Here is a 20,316-nt window from a genome sequence, read left to right as displayed (position 1 = left end):
ATCTGCTGCGTACTCTGCATTGGCGATAGGAAGAGCATCCGGCCAGTAAACACTCAGCTCCATTCAGTTGCCCCGACTCCACCCTGATGCAAGGGATTACGGGGTCATTAAATGACAAAAAAAATTAATAATCCCTGGTTATAAAACATGCACTGAATTACTCAATTTAAAAAAGAGATCAACAGAGAATTCAAAACATTAATATATTAGTTAAGGACACCTTGTGAATGGGACACAAAAAGCAAAAATCGTATTCTCCACATATTCTCTTTTTCTCCTGATCATATTGTTTTTATATTTGTCAGGGAGTGAAGCCGAATGTTAAGTACTTTAACTGTTAGCAGGCCAAAATTAGGGCACTGTTGGCATGTTTTGGGCCCTTGCTTATTTTGTGTGTCATAAGCTGGAAAATGGAAATGACTACATCGGGGGAATGCAAGAGACCTGAACAAAAAATTGGAATATCTTAGTTTCCTTATGCTGAAAAATATGGAGTTTCTGTATGCTGCTGGTCTTTCTGACAATAATAAAATTATATTATTTTATCTGGTTCAAGACATTCTCTCTGCCCTCAGAGCTGTACAAATTGGACGAGTAAGTGGCTATTAATACTGGAGGAGAAAGAAAAATACTGTTGGTTTTTTTGAGTTTGTTCTTTTTAAATGTTGCATGAGGCCTTGGGACTGTAAGGCCCCTTTTTTTTCTTTTTTTTCCTCCTGGATAAAAAGGTTTGGTCCTGGATTCTGTAGTCTTTCAGCTGCCAGGCTGTTTGTGTATTCCTATCGTCATCTTCTCCAAAGGCAAAATCAAGAACTGGAGGACAAAATGATCTCATCTGAAGTTGTCTGTAGGAAAAGAGAAAAGACCGGTAATCCTCAATTTATGACCATAATGGAGCCTGCCCATTATGACTGAAAGTTGATAGTCAAAAAAAAAAAAAAGGTGATCCACGTGACTGACCTGATTTTATAGCTTTTTGGCTGTAGTCGTTAAGTGAATGTTCCAATGGTTCATTATGGACCAGTTTTGCCAAAAACCAGAAGTACCATACTTTTTGGAGTATAAGACACACTTTTTCCCCCCTAAGAGGGTGGAAATGTTGGTGCATCTTATACACCGAATACAGCCATTTTTGGCCTCCAGAAACCCCACCCCGCGCATCCTGTTTTCGCCAAAAACAGACCCGTTTTTCGCAAAAATGGGATGTGCAGAGGATTTAGGAGGCCTGCAGGGTATTCTTGGGGGCTGGGGAGGGCAAAAACGCAATTCATGGGGGGTTTGGGAGGCCAAAAACGGGCCCGTTTTTGTAAAAATGGGACGCACAGAGGGTTTGGGAGGGACAAAATCTCTGTGCATCTTATATTCTGGTGCATCCTATAGTCCGAAAAATACGGGTAAATGTCCGTTTCAAGAGTAATAGTACTTAGACTTATATACTGCTCCATAGTGTTTTACAGCCCTCTCTGAGCGGTTTATAGAGTCAGCCTATTGCCCCCTCCCCTCCAACAATCCGGGTCCCCATTTTACCGACCTCGGAAGGACAGAAAGCTAAGTCAACCTTGAGCTGGTGAGAATCGAACTGCTGGCAGTGAGCAGAGTTAGCCTGCCAGACCGCATTCTAACCACCGCGCCACCAGGGCTCCCTAAGCTGTCACAAAATGTGGTAACCTGACTGCAAGACGCTGCAAGTGAATGTCAATGCAGGCTGGTTGCTGAGAGCCTGACACGCGGTCATGTGGAATCAACCCGCTCTCTCTTGGGCACACGTGGGCATTTTACCGCCCCCCCCGGGCCACATCTGGCTCTTTGGTTGTCCCTGTCTGGCCTGTGTGGATTGCTTTTTATTTCGAAAGTGACTTTTTTTTAAAAAAAATTCTTATGTTTATCCATGCATATGTACGCACCTTTCCAGCCCTATTGGTTTGGCCCTCCACAATAGTCCCAGTTTCTCATATGGACTCTTAGGAAAATTAATTGGAGCCTGAGTGGCGTAGGAGGCTAATGCCTCCTAAGGCAGCATTTAACATCCAGCTGCCTGCAATTACTGCGAGTTCAATTCTCCCCAGGTTCAAGGTCGACTCAGCCTTCCATCCTTTCTAAGGTGGGTAAATTGAGGACCCAGTTTGTGGGGGCAATAAGCTGACTTTGCATAAATATACAAAAGTATGAAGGCTATTGCTTAACGCATTGTAAGCCGCCCTGAGTCTCTGGAGAAGGGCGGCATATAAATCAAATTTAAAAAAAAATAAAAATTGCCCACCTCGGCTCTCTACCTCATTGCTACATTTCAGCACAGGCTTATCTTAACCTTGGACTTGCCCAGATTAAAGTATAACCATCTATCCCAGGGGTCGGCAACCTTAAACACTCAAAGAGCCACGAAGGTCCTAACAGAAAGCCCCCGTTCAATTTTGGAGCTGACCGGAAGTCCAGTTCCCCCATCATAGTCTCCTCCTAGTGTGGCATCCTTTTTCCTCTGCTGACCGGAAGTCCGGTTCCTCCACCATAAAGTTTCCTTTTTCCTCTACATGTCCTAACCAAAAGCCCTATCAATTGTGGAGCCGACCAGCAACAGGGAGCTGCAGAAGAGGGATGAAAGAGCCACATGCGGCTCCAGAGTCATGCGTTGCTGACCCTTGATCTATCCCAAAGGTGGTTTTTTTTTCAAGAGGCAACTGGGCTTTCAGGTTTTTCTTTAAAGACGTTTCGCTTCTCATCAAAAGAAGCTTCTTCTTGGATGAGAATTGCAGACTACAGGAACCATTAGCACTACTAGGTGACCCTGAGGACACAGATAAAGCTCCAAGTGCTACAACCACCCTCTAAAAGGATGCAGATGACCAGATGGCTGCAAGGAAGATAAATCCTTCCATTCTCCACCATCCAGTCGGAGCTGAAGAAGCTTCTTGGATGAGAAGCGAAAAATGTCTTCAAAGAAAAAAACCGGAAAGTCCAGTTGCCTCTTGAAAAAAGCACCTTTGGGGCAACCATGACCTGGATGACTGAGAATCTCCACAGACATATAACCATCTACATGTTTCCATCTTTATTTGTATGAAGGAGCGTCCAGTCAAATGAGTTCCCGCCAGTGTTTTAAAAAACTGTGGCCCAAATACAGCTTTTAAACCTTGCACCTTGCAAATATAGGACTTTGCAATGCAAGAGACAAAACAGCTTAGTAGATTCCAAAACCATGCCTTTCTCCCTTTCCAGCTCGTAACAAAACCCAAAACTTCCCAGAATCCCTTGGGATGGTTTCTACAGCCATAAACTAACTTGTTCAACCCGGATATCCATTTGGCTGCCAGAATTTCCCAGCTAGCTAGGCTGTTCAGGAGAATTCTGAGAATTAAATGCCATCCAGGTGGAAGGCCGCCATCTTGGGAGAAAAAAGTCACAAAGCCTAATAGGATGATTTGGGTTTTTAAGTGAAGTCCATTGATTCTACTAACCGGATTCAGTCCATTTTTTCCTCAAGCGTTTCTGCTTTTAAAAACTACCCCGGGCTGTAAGGAAGCATCTCTGTCAGAGCTGCGTGGTAACACATCACCGACTCTTCCTATCACAAGGTCACTCTGTGGTTTATTTTCTGCCAGGCCTTCGGCCATCACATTGTCACCTGGTAAGAAAGAACAAGTTCAAACTTGAATGGATGGATAGTCTCAACTAAGAACTGATTGTCCATTACAGGTAGTCCTCGACTTACAGCCACAATTGAGCCCAAAACCTATGTTGCTAAGTGAGATATGTGTTAAGTGAGTTTTGCCCCATTTCGCAACTTTTCTTGCCACGGTTGTTAAGTGAGTCACTGCGGTCGTTAAATTAGCAACCCGGTTGTTAAGTGAACCTGCCTTCCCCATTGACTTTGCTTGTCAGAAGGTGGCAAAAGGTGACCCCGGGACACAACGGTCGTAAGTATGAACCTGGTTGCCAAGCATCTGGATTTTTGATCACGTGATCATAGGGATGCTACAAAGGTCGTAACTGTGAAAATCGGTCATACTGTAAATCACTGTTTTCAGTGCCGTTGTAACTTCGAACGGTCACTAAATGAACTGTTGTAAGTCGAGGACTGATTTTCTCCCATCGTTTCTGCTCGACTCACCAAATGTAGCAGAGGCCAAGCAATGGGTCCTCCCTACTATGCGATGTCATCCTGTAGAGCAGGGGTGTCAAACTGGATTTCGTCGAGGACCGGATGACTGTTGTAATTCTACTCCACGGACCGGCTGGGGGTGATGTGGGGAAGGAGATGAGACAGACGCCTCCTGCAGCACCCTGCTGGCCAAAATGGGGTGTGGGGGAGCCTCACGTGCCCGCTCCCCACACCTCATTTTGGCCTGGATGGCCTCCTACAGCACTTCGCCAGCCAAAATGGGGCGTAGTTTAGGGGTGGGTTCTAAATTTTTTTACTACAGGTTCTGTGGGCGTGGCTTATTTTGTGGGCGTGGTTTGATGGTCATGTGACAATTCTTTAGGATTTAGCAGAGGTACTGGTCTACCAGGCTTTTAACTGCTTGCAGAGTTGTACCAGTCTACCCATTTGTTCTTGGAGCGTTCCACTCTACCCATTTGTTTTTTGAGACACCGGTCTACCCATTTGTTTTTGGAGGCACTGGTCTACTCATTTGTTTTTGGAGGCACCGGTCTACCCATTGTTTTTAGAGGCACCGGTCTACCCATTTGTTTTTGGAGGCACCGGTCTACCCATTTGTTTTTGGAGGCACCGGTCTACCCATTTGTTTTTGGAGGCACCGGTCTACCCATTTGTTTTTTGAGCACACTGGTCTACCACCACACTGCCTTTTAACACTGATCAGCTGTAAGGCGGCCTTTTGAAGTCCCGCAGCAAGAGTTTAAACAGTTTTTTTCCTTCTAGCCGATCAGCTGGGACTCGGGAGGCAGTGAATAGATTGGGGGCGGGGCCAAATAAAAGGTAAGAATAATGCAGGGGGTGGGAGGGCCCAGCTCCCGAACAAAGAGAACCGGTTCGGTGACATCATATTGTCACTGCTACTGGCTCGGCCAAACCGGTCCGAACTAGGAGGAACCCACCACAGGCGTAGGTGTGCCAGACACACCCACCCCCTGCCCTGTTTTGGCTGCCAGAGGAACTGCAGGCTGGTCCGTTACTATTTCCAGGCTGGCCCCGCGGGCCAGGTTTAAGCATCCCCACGGGCCAGATTCGGCCGCAGGCCTTGAGTTTGACACCCCTGCTGTAGAGCCTTCTGTGGCAGCACCTGACTTGCAGAAAAATGTCTCCCTTGGGGGCCCAGATGCTCCCCACCCTAGAGGTCTTTTCTAAAACTCTGATGACTAGCCTTGTTGCTGATGCTTATTATTTAATGCTCGGAAAGTGTGATTTAGCTGGGCTACTACCTTACAGATAATCCCCGATTTACAACCATTCCTTTAGTGAGCGTTCAGATGGCACTGAAAACAAGTGACTTATGATCACTTATTTCACACTTATGACCGTTGCAGCATCCCTGCGGTCACGTGATCAAAATTCAGATGATTGGCAACGGACTCATATTTATGACGGTTGCAGTGTCCCGGGGTCATGTGATCTGCTTTTGCAACCTTCTGAGAAGCAATGGGGAAGCCAGATTCACTTAACAACCGTGTTACTAACGAAATAATTGCAGGGATTCACTGAACAGCTGTGGCAAGAAAGGTCATAAAACGGGGCAAAGCTCACCGAATGACAGACTCGCTTAGCAGCTGAAATTTTGGACTCAATTGTGGTAATGGAGTGGATTGTGGTAATCAGGGTTGTCAAACTCGATTTCATTGAGGGCTGCATCAGGGTTGTGTTTGATCTCGGCGGGGGGGGGGGATGGTATGGGCGTGGCCAGAGTTGGTGTGGCCAGCTTGACATCACTTGTGTTGGGGATGTCTGCCAGCAAAAACCGGTTCCCGAGCTCCATTTTTGGCCGCGACAGCCTCCTGCAGCCCTCTGCCAGCAAAAACGAAGCTGGGGGGGGGGTGCGTGCGCCCCTCTCCGGGCTGCATTTTTGCTGACAGAGGGCTGCAGGAGGCTGTTGCAGCCAAAAACATAGCCTGGGAGGACCACACAGAGCCTTGTTGCTGGTATCCTTATGATTTATATTGACTGTTTCCTAATATGATTTGATTGCTTATTTGTACCCTATGACTATCATTAAGTGTTGTACTTTATGATTCTTGACGAATGTATCTTTTCTTTTATGTATGCTGAGAGCGTATGCACCAAGACAAATTCCTTGTGTGTCCAATCACACTTGGCCAATAAACAAACTTCTGTTCTGTTCTGTTCTGTTCTGTTCTGTTCTGTTCTGTTCTGTTCTGTTCTGTGCTGTGCTGTGCTGTGCTGTGCTGTGCTGTGCTGTGCTGTCCTATCCTATCCTATCCTATCCTATCCTATCCTATCCTATCCTATCCTATCCTATCCTATCCTATCCTATCCTATTCTTTCCGAGCTCCGTTTTCACTGGCAGAAGCACCACATGTCGGTCCTTCTCTGTTTCCAGGGTGGCCCCATGGGCCAGGTCTAAGTACCCCGTGGGTCGGATCCAGCACGTGGGCCTTGAGTTTGACACCCGTGGGTTAGATGGAGAAACAAAACTTCTATGATTCTGCTGAAGGCCAATGGGAACCTGGAATCTGTTCAAGGACATCACAACATGTGTGGATTTGAAGCAGACGGTTCCCATAATCAAGGGAACATGTTTACATGGATGACGTGAGAGGTTGGGGGTTTGGCTTAGAAAAGTATTGTTTTGCCTCGAGATTACCTCACTGTGTATTCAATAAACAGTAAGATTTTCGGAAATGGATCCTTGATTTTTATTTGGATTCTCGAGCTCTATGTTGACACTTTGTTCTGGAGATCCCCTTCCCATCCTAAAGTGAAGCAGTCCAGATTCCAGGCTCAGTTAAGACCCGTCTGTTGGTTGGAAGGATAAAAAAACAACTCACAAGCATCTTTGGGTCCTGCCCTATTGTAAGGGGGAGCAGGGCTGGTGGGTGATTTGTAGCCTTCAGATTCTCCCTCAGATAGGATCCGAGATGGTTCAACTTGTCCCTTGCCTCGACTCTGACTCTCTCGGTTTTCCCTTTCCTCCGAGCTCTGGAGCCACCACGGTTCTCGTTGGGAGATTAAATCCGGGGTGGATGTTAAATATTCTGGCAAGGAGGGAAAACAGAATTAAAAAAACAAAGCAAGAAGAGAAGGGCTTCAAAGACACAAAGGGAGAAAAATGGTGCAATGGCTGCTGCTCAGATTTCCAGTAGATCGAATGACCTGAAATCCTCTTTTTCATCTCTTCCTTCAGTTTTTCAGTTTCCTCCACACAGTTTTATTATTCTGTTCCTCGCAAAACACTCACAAAACTCACTTGTGGGTTTGGCAGGGAAGAGAGATTCTTCCATGACTGCATCGGTCATGCTCAGTCATTGGGATAAATGATTTTATTATTTGTGCATTGTTTATCATGCTGCGTTTGATATCCTCCAGATGTTTTGGACCAAAAATGGTCCAAAATTTTGGATATTCTTTAAGTTCAGACATTGGACAGACAACGAGATGAAGAATGGTGCAGATGAAAATCAAACCCTTGAATCTTAATAATCTGAATCTTATAATTCACCTAAGAGCCTTTAATGTTAATGTTAATGTTTCAGCAAGATTTTCCTAAGAACACAGAACAAGGTTAAGACAAGGTTATATGGTTTCTTTTTAAACTAATATTCAAGTAAACAATGGTAAAGTACAAAAGTATATAAGACAAACAATCAAGTAGAAAACAATACCCTAATCAAGGAAGTACCAAGCAGAAAACAAATACTGGTAGGGCAAGCTATTGTATATAAACTCCCAGGCACTGATGATGCTATCCAGTCAGGTGATGAAATATCTGCCAGCAAACAACAAGCTCAGAGAAGCATTCCACAGCACATAAGTTTCTTGTGTAGCTCCTAGAGCAGGGGTGTCAAACTCAAGGCCCGGGGGCTGGATCCGGCCCATGGGGTGCTTAGATCTGGCCTGTGGGGCCACCCTAGAAACAGCAAAGGACCAGCCCGCGGTGCCTCTGCCAGTGAAAATGGAGCTCGGGACGGCCGTGTGCAGCCCTCCCAGGCTCTGTTTTCAGCTGCGATGGCCTCCTGCCAGTGAAAACGGAGCTGAGGGGACGGGGACGTGCTCTGTTTTCACTGGCAGAGGGCAGCAGGAGGCCGTCGCAGCTGAAAATGGAGCTCTGGAGCCCGTTTTCGCTGGTAGAACCGTCACAGACACCTCTGACATGAGTGATGTCAAGCTGGCCACACCCACCCTGGCCCCCGAGGTCAAACACAACCCGGATGCGGCCCTCAATAAAATCAAGTTTGACACCTGTGGTCAGGTGGTCACAAAAACAAAACAAACAAACAAACAAACAAAAAAAACAGAGGGAGCAGGAATGACTGTTTTTTTTGCTATGGGGAAGCTGGGAGCATCAGAATTACCACAAGTTTGCGAATACAACAGGTATGAAGATCCTTGAAATTGCCATTTTGTTAGGGATTTGAACTCAGGACCTTCTGAACGCAGAAAGGAAAAGAGTAATAACTAAGTAATAACTAAGTAATAACTCACTTAGAACTCAAGTTCTAAGAAGTACAGCCTGTAATCTGGTACAGGTAGTCCTCAACTTTTGGACCACAACTGAGTCCAAAATTTGCGTTGCTAAGACAGTTCCCCCCCCGCCCCAATTTTATGACCTTTCTTGTGGCAGTTGTTAAGTGACTCACTGCAGTTGTTAAGTTAGGAACACAGTTGTTAAGTGAGTCTGGCTTCCCCATTGACTTTGCTTGTCATGTCGCAAGAGGCAATCACATGACCCCGGGACATTGCAACTGTCATATATATGAGTCAGTTGCCAAGCACCTGAATTTTAATCATGTCACCACGGAAATGCTGCAAAAATCATAAGCCTGAAAAACGGTCATAAATCAGTTTTTTTAGTGCTGTTGTATCTTTGAATGGTCACTAAATGAACTGTTGTAAGTCAAGGACTACTGTACTTAAAGTCGTGCTTTCTATCTGGACTGATGTAATGGTGACTTTGACGAAAAGGGAGAAGAGATGTTGCCTAGGATAAGTCCCCAACCCACGGTCCGTGGACCGGCAATGGGCTGGTCAGAAACCGGGCCGCACAAACAAACGAAGCCCCATTCGCGAGATGCAGGAAGCACATGAAATCACGCCCCCTCTGGTCCACGAAAAAAACCTTTCTCCACAGAACTGGTCCCTGGTGCCCCAAAGGTTGGGACCTCTGATTTAGGAAGGATTCAGATAAGAGGAGCAGGAACCTACAGTTGCTCATTGGTCAGAGAACAAAACTAAGGAAGAAGCTGCCCTAATGGAACAAGAGGTGGGAAGTTTGTACTTTCAGACTAACAAAATTCTGTTAATGTAGCCTCACAGTGAAGTAGATCAGAGGGCCCCAAACCCCGGTCCGCGGACCGGCTCTGATCCATGCCATGCTAGTAACTGGGCCACACAAACAAGCGATGCTCCATTCCCTAGGAAGTGTTGTGGCTCCGTTGCCTGAGACTGGGCTATCGACAGATGCAGACTCTGAGAGTGAGGGAGAGGAGTTGGCAAGGCCTCCCTCTCCAGGACCCTCCTCTCTGGCAATGCCTCCGGAGGACACCGAAGGCCAAACGATAGGCTCAGAGCCAAGCACGTCCCCGCAGCGACTGGACCCTCGGCAGAGGCGCGGGGAGAAGCGTGCGCAGCAGAGGAGAAGGCGTGCCAGAGATTAGCTGAGTCACTGGACCATACCCCACAGGGTATATATGTGGGTGTGGTGGCCGGTTCAGTTTGTGACGAGCAAAAACTGGAAATAATCCATGATCTCTGCGTTACTGGACTTTGCCTGCTTTATCGGACTGCATTTGGATTAATCCTTGTATTGTTGAAACTCTGCCTGTTTTATCGGAATGCTTGCAGTCTAATCTTTGTTTTGTGTGAGTAAAGTCTGAATTGGCAGCTAGCCACTGGGTTGCTGCCAGCTTTATCTTCAAAGAGTTTTGTCGTGTGGCTTATTAACTCCGGGCCGTCTGTGGGGCTGCGTGTGTGGTATGGGGACAGAACAGGAAGCACATGAATCACGCCCCCTCCAGTCCGCAGAAAAAACCTCTCTACATGGAACAGGTTCCTGGTGCCCAAAAAGTTGGGAGCCTCTGAAGTAGATTTAACTCATCTGGTTGTGTTGCCTGTCTGGTTTAGCTGGGAAGACCAATAGCTACCTTGAAGGACTAACACAGGTTGTCAAACTAGATTTTTTTGCTGGCTGGATCAGCATTGTAGTTCTCCATGGGCCAGTGGAGGGGAGCAGAGAATGTGTGTGGGGGGGGGGAGACGGGACGGATGCCTTCTGCAGCACTTTAGCAGCCAAAATGGGATGCGGGGGTGTGTGCAAACACCCCCCCGCATCTCATTTTCACCCTCCCTGGCATCCAGCAGCACTCTGCTGGCCAAAAATGGACTGTGTGCTCCCAAGGCCACCTCCTTGGCCTGTTTTCAGGCTCCCCAGCCTCCAGCAGCACTCTGCCAACCAAAAATGGGCCACGCAGAGACCTCCCGAGACTGTGTTGGCCGGTAGGGGCACAGTGGGCCCATCCTTTGATATTTCCAGGCTGGTCCTGCAGGCCGGATTTAAGCACCCCACTGCCGGATCCATCCCATGGGCCTTGAGTTTGATATCCCTGGACTAACACCTGCTTACCCGGTTGGTTCTTCTCCTGATGCTCTGGAAAGGAAGAGCTGTCATAAAGGCTGTCCCTGCTGTTGAAGTATCTGTAGGTGTTCTCTCCCAGGTGGACCCTCTGATGCTTGGTCAGGTAGGGCCTCCAGCGGAAGCTCTCCCCGCACTGGAGGCACTTGTACGGCTTCTCCCCGGTGTGGATCCTCAGGTGCTCTGTCAGGGTGGAACGCCGGTTGAAGCTCCGCCCACACCTGGGGCACTCGTAGGGTTTCTCACCCGTGTGGATGCGCAGGTGGGCGTTGAGGTGTGTGCTCTGGAAAAACCGCTTCCCACAGGCCAGGCACTCAAAAGGCTTCTCTCCTGTGTGGGTCCGGCGGTGCTTCACCAACTCGAATTTATACTGGAAGGCTTTCCCACAGTCGTGGCACACGTGCTTCTTCTCGACCTGAACGATCTTGATTTGGCTGATGTCGGTGACGTCGTTCCCACCAGGGAGCGGCTCCGATTCAGTCTTTATGGGCCACCTGAGCGGCTGCCCACCTGAGCCTTGCCTGAGCCCACAGATCTCAGGGTTGGGCTTCACCCCACTGCACGGTTTTGACAAGACAGAGGCAGGACGTAGGGACTCGGCTTCTGGGGCGCCACTCTCAATCGCGTCACCTGCTGGAGGAGAGGGGAAGAGCAAGGCGGAGACAGCAGCTGATTTAAATGTATTTATATTACAAGGTTTCTACTCCTACCCCAAGAGTCTTGTTTTTCCTTTAACTCTTTTTATCTAGAGATGTACAGTTTACCTATTTTGATTGGTTTTCTTTTCTTTTGTTTCTTTTGTATTTCCATTTTATTTTATTTTATTATTTTATTTTATGATATTTTATTTATCTTATATATTTTATTGTATTTATTTTTATTGTATTTATTTATATTAAATTATATTAAATTATTTTATTATTTTATTTATATTTATATTTTATTTTATTGTATTTATTTTTATTGTATTTATTTTAGTTTTAATTTTATTATATTTATGTATTATATTATATATTTTATTTTATTATTTTATTTTATTATATTTTATTTATCTTATGTATTTTATTTATATTTTATTGTATTGTATTTATTTTTATTGTATTATTTTATTTTTAATTTTATTATATTTATATATTTATATTATATTATATTATATTATATTATATTATATTATATTATATTATATTATATTATATTATATTATATTATATTATATTATTATATATTTCATTTCATTTCATTTTATTATTTTATTCACACACACAAATACTGAATGGCACAATCAAGTAGCTGGCATTGTACACTGAGAGCTTATGCACCGGAGACAAATTCCTTGCGTATCCAATCACACTTGGCCAATGCACACTTGTGTACAGGAACATCTGTGCAGTGCATGGGCGCTAGATCCTCCCAAGTCCAGATGGAAGGTTCTATAGAAGGTCATGGAGAATAACAGTGCCAAGATCCTGTGGGACTTCAAAGATCCAGATGGTCAAGCAGATACAAGCCAATCAATCTGTCATCGGAGTAGTAGACAAGGAACAGAAGACAGAGGTGGTGATAGATGTAATGGTGTCAAGGGACAGCAATATCAGGGTGAAGGAGCATGAGAGGTTCTACCAGGGCCTGAAGGAGGAACTAGAGAGGATGTGGAAAGTAAAGGCCAAGGTGGTCTCAGAAGTGGCAGGAGCAATTGGGACAGTGACTACTAAGCTGGGAGAGTGGCTCCAACAGATCCCAGAATAACATCAGAGCTATCTGTCCAGAAGAGGGCAGTGTTGGGACAAACAATTGAGATAACAGGAGAACAAACTCATCCGGAGAAGATTCAGCAGTGCATCTGCATTTAAAAGACACAGGTCACTTTTTTCAAGTCAGCAAAGTCCACATTTTGGACAGAGAGGACCGCTGGTTTTAAAGAGGGGTCAAAGAGTCCGTCTATGTCAAAATTAAACAGCCGTCTCTCAACAGAGGGGGAGGGATACAACATCATCTATCTCCAGTCTATAACACAGTCCTTTCAGCAGTTTCAAGAAGGCTCCACACCCATTTCCACCACTCAGGGGTCCCTGAGGACACCTCCAGGTGGCCTCAACGACTCTCTAAAAGGACGCAAATGACCAGCTGTCTGCAAGGAATAGAAATCCTTCCGTTCCCCACCATCCAGTCAGAGCTGAAGAAGCTTCTTGGATGAGAAGTGAAAGGTCTTCAAAGAAAAAACAGAAAGTCCAGTTGTCTCTTGAAAAACAGCACCTTTGGGACAAAATCATGAGCTGGATGACTGAAAATCTCCATAGATCCTTAGTTCTAGGCTGCTTCTCTCCTTGAGTGGTTTCCACCCACTGCTTCTTGTCCTGCCTTCAGGTGCTTTGGAGAATAGCTTGATTCCCTCTTTTTTGTGGCAGCCCCTGAGAAAGGTCTAATAATCTATCTATTGCTTTTGAATTGTGGTGCTGGAGAAGGCTCTTGAGAGTCCCTTGGACTGCAAGGAGATCAAATCAATCCATTCTAAAGGAAATCAACCCTGAATGTTGTTTAGGAGGACAGATAATGAAGCTGAAGCTCAAATATTTTGGCCACCTAATGAGGAAGAGAGGGACACATTGAAAAAAACCCTGATGTTGGGAAAGATTGAAGGCACAAGGAGAAGTGGACGGCAGAGGATGAGATGGTTAGATAATGTCATCAACATGATGAACATGAATTTGGGCAGACTCCAGGAGACTGTGGAGGGCAGGGTGGGCTGGCAAGTTATCGTCCATGGGGTTGCGAAAAGCTGGACACGATTTAATGACTGAACAACAAGAAATCTATAAAAGCAGAGAATAAAATCTGACTTGCCCGCTAGTCTTCCCAGAGGCTTAGGGAGGGACGAGACATCAAAGATGGCTTCTCTGTTGTTGAAGCCTCTGTAGGCAGCGTTGCCCAGATGGACCCTCTGGTGCTTGGTCAGGTAAGGCCTCCAGCGGAAACTCTCCCCACACTGGAGACACTTGTACGGCTTCTCCCCGGTGTGGATTCTCAGATGCTCCGTCAGGGTGGAGCGCCGATTGAAGCTCCGCCCACACCTGGGGCACTCATAGGGCTTCTCGCCCGTGTGGATGCGCCGGTGGGCACTTAGGTGGGAGCTCTGGATGAAGCGCTTCCCGCAGGCCAGGCACTCGTAGGGCTTCTCCCCCGTGTGGGTTCGCCAGTGCAGCAAGAATTCCGACTTGCAGTGAAACCACCGGTCGCATTCTGGGCACATGAGCTTCTTCCGGCCCACGTGGAACATGGAGCGCTTGGAATTGGCTGCCCTTATATGCCTGGACGGCTCCCGCCAGATGTGTCCGGCCTGCAGCTCCCACTGTCTCTGCAGGCCACACCGGGCCTCTGACGCTAAAGAAGGGTTCTCTGGGGGTGCCCTCAGCAAAGCCCACGGGGGATCTTGCGGATCCAAGATTTCAGGTTCTGCGATCTCTTCCTTGATCTCCCTCACGATCACCTCGCTTGCTGGCATAGTGGGAGAAGCCAAAGCAAAGTTGTTTCCTGAGAAAAAGAAAGGGGATGAGCTAAGCACGGGTAGGCTTCAAAAATTTTAGCAAGGGGTTCTCTGGCCGGTTGCTGGGTGGCCGTAGCCTAGTCGGCCTCCTGCACCATGGTGGGAGGGGGCATTTTTGCCCTCCCCAGGCTCCGGAGGCCCTCTTCCCGAACTTTTGATAGGCCCATTTTTTGCCCTCCCCGAGCCTCCGCATGCACCCTGCATTTACCTGCATCCAAAACAGGCCGCATGGGGACTCCTGGGAGGGCGGCGGCGAGGCCAGCCAGGAGTGGGATTTGGGGATTCTCCAAACTGCACAGAATATTAGCTAGAGGTTCTCCCGAACCCCTGCGAACCCCCAGCAGCCCACCCCTGGAGCTAAGGGACAAGTAGGGGAAAAAGTTCTCTCTCTGCTTCACAAATCTAGAGTAATTAGGCTCAATAGTGTGTAGTTTTGGGATACCATCTCTGAATTACAATAGACAGAGGCCTTTGATCACATAGCTTTGGCTGCCATCTTGGTTTTTCCCCCCCACATGCACACATTTTTGTGGACATCCCTGAACAAGTGATAAAGGAGGATAGAGAAAAGACAGCCAGATCTGAGGGGTCCTTGGTGCTCTCTGAGCTTGGTTGTTTTCTTGCAGATGTTTCATTACCCAAACTAGGCAACATCATCAGTGCTAGTAGGGAGTGGGGTTTGCTCTGTTTCTTTTCTAGTGGTCTGCCGTGTCAGTGTTGGTGGGGGTGGCTTTGGAGGTTCTTTGGTTGGACTGTTTACTGTTAGCTTGTTTGGCAGTTCCTTGATTGGGGTAGTGTTTACTTCTTGATAGTTGGTCTGAAGTTTTTGTTCCTTTTTTGTTCGTTGACTATCCCTTTTGCACAGTCTGTAGATGTTGTTTATGTCTATGTGTCTATTGAGGGCCAATTTGTCAGAGTGCCAAACTTCCAGAAATAGACCAGAGTTTTTGGAACTTGGTTTGTTCTAGGATGATTTCAACTGTTTCCCATATGAAACTATGATTAAGTCTGTCCGTATGTTGTGAAATTAAAGAGTTTTCATCATGTCTTCTAACTACTAGTCGGTTTTGATGGATACACACATGGATGAATTCCTGAAAGGCTGGCACTCTGACAAATTGGCCATCGACAGACACATAGACATAAACAATATCTACATACGGTGCAAAAGAGACCATCAACAATGGACCAAATTGGAGACAAGGAACCAATTAGGAATCAGTTTTCTTGGACTTCTGAGATATGGACCAATCAGAGACCAGCAAGCCAGCTTCATATACAAGAGCTTAGTTAGCTCATTTCAGTTGTATATGGGCTGCTACCACAAACAGCTTAATTGGCCTCCAAAGATGTCCGTCACGGCTGTTGGTGGAACATCAGGACAACAGAAGATTGGACTGCGACAGGGGTGGGTTCTACTTACCTTTACTACCGGTTTGCAATGGGGCCGCATGTGCTCGCTTCGCTCGTGCACTCTTCTGTGCAAGTGCAGAAGCGTTTTCATGATGTCAGGATCAGTGGCCGGGGCCTCCCACCGGTTTTGCTACCGTTTCTATAGAACCGGTGCTAACTGGGGGCAACCCACCACTGGACAGCAGCCATTTAGCCCCAAAGCTCATCGTTGCTTCCCTCTCTTTTTCTCTCACCTTCATAAAGGTTGAGGGGGATTTTTTTCTCCTCTGAAGCTGCCTGGGCAGGAACCCATGGCTCTTCTCCTCGTTCCAGACGACAGATCAGCTCAGGCTTGGGGATTGCGACAGCTGCATTGTGTGCACAAAACACACAAGTGTACACAAAAGAGGGAGAAAATGACGACGTCGGTTAAATGCGTGGCATTGACACCAAGAGCAGTGAATGTCCCAAAGGGTAAGAACGTTTAAAGAGTCTGATTTCTAAAAGTAATGCAAAATGAAATCTTCTTTGGATTGAGGCTACCAACGTAGGAAATGCTTGCCAGTTTCAGGCAACTGTGGTCACCCTGCAAAAGAAAGGGAATTTTGTATTTTTTAAAAAATGGTTGAATCTTGAGGAGCCCCAAGCCAGAGATGACTACAGGCAGTCCTTGAGTTATAATCATTTGTTTAGTGAACGTTTGAAGTTAGAACGGCACTGAAAAAGTGACTTATAATCTTTTTTCACACTTACAACCATTGCAACATCCCCATGGTCACGAGATCAAAATCCGGACACTTGGCAACAGGCTCACCTTAATGAAGGTTGCAGTACCTTGCACCACCCCCAGGTGTCATGTGATCCCCTTTTCCGGACTTCTGACAAGCACAGTCAATGGGGAAGCCAGATTCACTTAACAAATGCCTTACTCTTTTTGGATAAAAATTTGGTGGGTTATGCAGAATGTTTTGAAGAAAAAAATTCAGTTTTCTCCACAATTGTTTTTACTGGGTATAGTTAAGGGTTTTACATTGGGTGAAACAAAGTTGATATTGTATATGATAACAGCAGCGAGATTACTGATAGGTCAATATTGGAAAAATGAAGCTATGCCTACTATTGAAGAATGGACTTTGAAGATGGCCAGTTTTGCAGAGATGGCGAAGATTTCAGCATATTTAAAAGATCGCTCACAAGAGACTTATGTATGGGAGTGGAAAAAGTGGATAGATTATGTACAGAATAAATATCAAACTAGGAAATATCAGATAGCTTTTAACTGAAAGTATTATATAGGGATAGAATAATTGAATTTTGTGAAGATGTGAAAAATATACAGGGGGTGGAGGGGTTCAAGTTTTATAAAAAGGGGATTTTGATTTGGATTATATTTTGTGGAAGTCCGGGGGGGGGGAGGGGAAGGCTAGGGGGGGTTAGGGAGGGTTAGTGGGGTCAGGGAGGGTTAGGAGTGGGGGGAAATTGGGGAGAAAATGTAATTGTAAAACTTTTTCAATAAAAAAAAAATGCCTTACTAACTTAACACCTGCAGTGACTCACTGAACAACTGTAGCAAGAAAGGTTATAAAATGGGGCAAAACTCACTTAAACAACTAACCTGTTTAGCAACTGAAACGTTTGGCTCAGTTGTGGTCATACATCAAGGACTACCTATATTGGATTTTTAAAATCCCTTTTAAAATAGGAGACCTTTTAAAATCTCTCTCTCTTTCTCTCCCCCTCTCCCTCTCCCCCTCTCTCTCATTATCATCATCCAATCTCAAAGTGGCTTATGTACCTAATACTCCTTCTTCTTCCTATTTTCCTGCCAACAACAACCCTGTGAGGTAGGTTGGGCTGAGAGAAAGTGACTAGGCCAAGGTCACCCAGCTGCGGCTTGCATGCCTAAGGGAAGCCTGCAAGTCTCAGGAAATGATTAGATAAGAGACAGCATAGCCCACAGCTATATAGTCAATCAATCAGAATAGAGCTGGAGGGGATCTTGGAGATCTTCTAGTCCAGCCCTGTGCTCAAGCAGGAGACCCTATACCATTTCAGACAAGTGGCTGTCCAGTCTCTTCTTAAAAACCTCCAGTGATGAAGCACCCAGAACTTCTGAAGGCAAACTATTCCACTAGTTAATTGTCCTCACTGTTAGGAAGTTAATTTAATTCTTTAATTCTAGACTGCTTCTCTCCATAATTAGTTTCCAGCCATTGTTTCTTGTCTTGCTTTCTGGTGTTTTGGAAAATAAATTCTCCAAAGCACCTTATTCTCCAAAGCACCTGAGGGCAGGACAAGAAGTAATGGGTGGAAACTAATCAAGGAGAGAAGCAACCTAGAACTTGTTTTAATTGTTCCTGACAGAAAAATTAATCAGTGGAACAACTTGCCTCCAGAAGTCGTGAATTCTCCAACACTGGAAGTTTTTAAAAAGAGATTGGATAACCATTTGTCTGAAGTGATGTAGGCTTTCCTGCTTAAGCAGGGGGTTGGACTAGAAGACCTCCAAGGTCCCTTCCAAGTTTATTTATTTATTTTGTCGCATTTCTATGCCGCCCAACTCTCAAGGGACTCTGGGCGGCTTACAACAGAGAATAAAACAATGCAACAATATCCCATATGAAAGTTAAAAGAAGACATTAAAACATTAAAGTTCCAACTTTGTTATTCTAATACTGTGTTTCCCTGAAAATAAGACCCTGTCTTATTGTCAGCACTTCAAGCTGCATTTACTCTAGTGCTGACATAAGAAGGAGAAGCGGAGGCGTCTGGAAAGGGACGTTTGACTTTTCACCTACTTATTTTCCCTGGAGATAATATCCTCTGGGAGATGGGATGGGAGGGGGGAAATTCCTTTGAGCTGGAGCAGTAGATTAGGGGTAGAATGATTTGGAAGATGGCCAATGAGTGCAGGGGAGTGGGAAACGGAAAGGGAGGGTTTTGGGTCTGGAAGTCAGTGTTGGCTTCGATGAAGTCGGATTTAGAATGTTGTGCTTAATAAATAGGAGTTTTTCTTCAAAGACTTTGTTTGAAATGCAATTTATTTGAGACGACCTCGAAACCTGACATATTTTTTGAACCCTGAAATAAGCGCTTGGCCTTATTTTCGGGGCGGTCTTATTATTTTGGGGCGCATAGAGCAAGATGGGGTTCCTCTTGCTATCTTACCTGATTTCCAGCTCTGTGTTTAAATATTTTCGGGGAGGACTTATTTTCAGGGGGAGGCTTAGTTTAGTGCATGCCCTCAAAAGCCCGATTGGCCTTATTATCAGGGGATGTCTTATTTTCAGGGAAACAGGGTATTCTAAAAAAATTGACCCGCTCTCTTTGTGGCAGCCCCTCAAATACTGGAATACTGCTATCATGTCGCCCCTAGTCCTTCTTTTCTCTAGACTAGCCATACCCATTCTCCTGCAACTGTTTTTCGTATGTTTTAGTCTCCAGGCCTTTCATCATCTTCATTGCTCTTTTCTGCACTTTTCCCAAAATCTCAATATCTTTTTTCTAATGTGGTGACCAAACCTGGTTGCAGTATTCCAGGTGTGGCCTTACTAAGGCTTTATAAAGTGGTGGTGAGCGACTTAAGTCAAGACTACCTATAAAAGTACAGCTGGCAGGGAGATTGCTTTACACCCATCCAGGGGTGGGTTCTAATTTTTTTTACTACTGGTTCTGTGGGCGTGGCTTATTTTGTGGGTGTGGCTTGGAGGTCATGTGATTAGGTGGGCGTGGCTAGCTGGTCAGTCATTTCTGGAAGGTCCTCGCATTTATGACCAGTCCTCGCACTTACGACCTGACTCATTTGTTTGCTTTTAACACTGATCAGCTGTAGGACGGCCCTTTGAAGCCCCGCGGCAAGAGTTTAAACAGTTTTTTTCCCTCTAATCATCAGCTGGGACTCAGGAGGCAGCAATAGATTGGGGGTGGGACCAAATAAAAGGTAAGAATAACGTGGGTGGGTGGGGGTGGGGGAGAACCGGTTCGGTGACGTCATATTGTCAACGCTACCTGCTCGGCCGAACCGGACCGAACCGGGAGGAACCCACCACTGCATCATTTTGCTACAGTTCCCATTTGCACCCCACTAAGTAAAGTGAGGGGGGAATTTTTACCCAGTGAAGCCACAGTCTCGTAGTTTTCTTGCATGACATCCCAGTACAGGTCCCTCTGCTCTGCATCCAGGAGTGGCCACTCTACCTCTGTAAAGTACACAGCTACCTCTTCAAATGAGAACGGCGGTGCCTGCAAGGAGGACAGAAAAGAGTGGGGCAATGGTTTCCCTTGTGGATTTCATTTTATTAAGTGCGACATATTTCCCTTCCCCCAACCCCTCTGCTACCTGAAAAGGTTCCGTCGTCACCATCTCTGTTCCTCGCGGAGGAGGGAAGGTTCCAAAGACAAACACACACATCATTTTGCCAAATCTGTCAGGGAGAAAAGGGGAGATCAGAAGGGGTACTATTCTTTGAAAAACCAGTTGCTCTTTTTGGCTAGATGCACACGCACTAACATAGAAAGACGATCTTACTCAGAGAAGGTTCGGCCCCGCCATTCTTGAGGCTCCTATTGCAATTGCAAGGGAAAAAAAAGTCTTTAACCAGGCTTAAAATCTGCTGACGGAGA

At 45.9% G+C, this 20,316-nt stretch overlaps 1 protein-coding gene across 1 annotated transcript; it reads right to left on the bottom strand.

Annotated features, from left to right (window-relative positions):
* Window positions 1-598: 598 nt before the first annotated feature.
* LOC139311999 (zinc finger protein 383-like) lies at window positions 599-20,112 on the bottom strand. The gene is made up of 8 exons (XM_070936515.1): window positions 20,033-20,112; window positions 19,806-19,935; window positions 15,948-16,061; window positions 13,602-14,288; window positions 10,752-11,393; window positions 6,961-7,167; window positions 3,453-3,619; window positions 599-845 (listed from the first exon to the last, which is right to left on the bottom strand). Exons 1-7 carry the CDS (start codon window positions 20,105-20,107, stop codon window positions 3,474-3,476), a joined length of 2,001 nt encoding a protein of 666 aa, XP_070792616.1. The 5' UTR covers window positions 20,108-20,112; the 3' UTR covers window positions 599-845; window positions 3,453-3,473.
* Window positions 20,113-20,316: the final 204 nt, after the last annotated feature.

Source organism: Pituophis catenifer, unplaced genomic scaffold, assembly GCF_029215685.1.
Source record: "Pituophis catenifer annectens isolate HBS135680 unplaced genomic scaffold, rPitCat1.0.hap2 SCAF_2, whole genome shotgun sequence".
Classification (NCBI taxonomy): domain Eukaryota; kingdom Metazoa; phylum Chordata; class Lepidosauria; order Squamata; family Colubridae; genus Pituophis; species Pituophis catenifer.
Note: the sequence above shows the minus strand (reverse complement) of the source record. Positions and strands in the feature narration are given on the sequence as shown.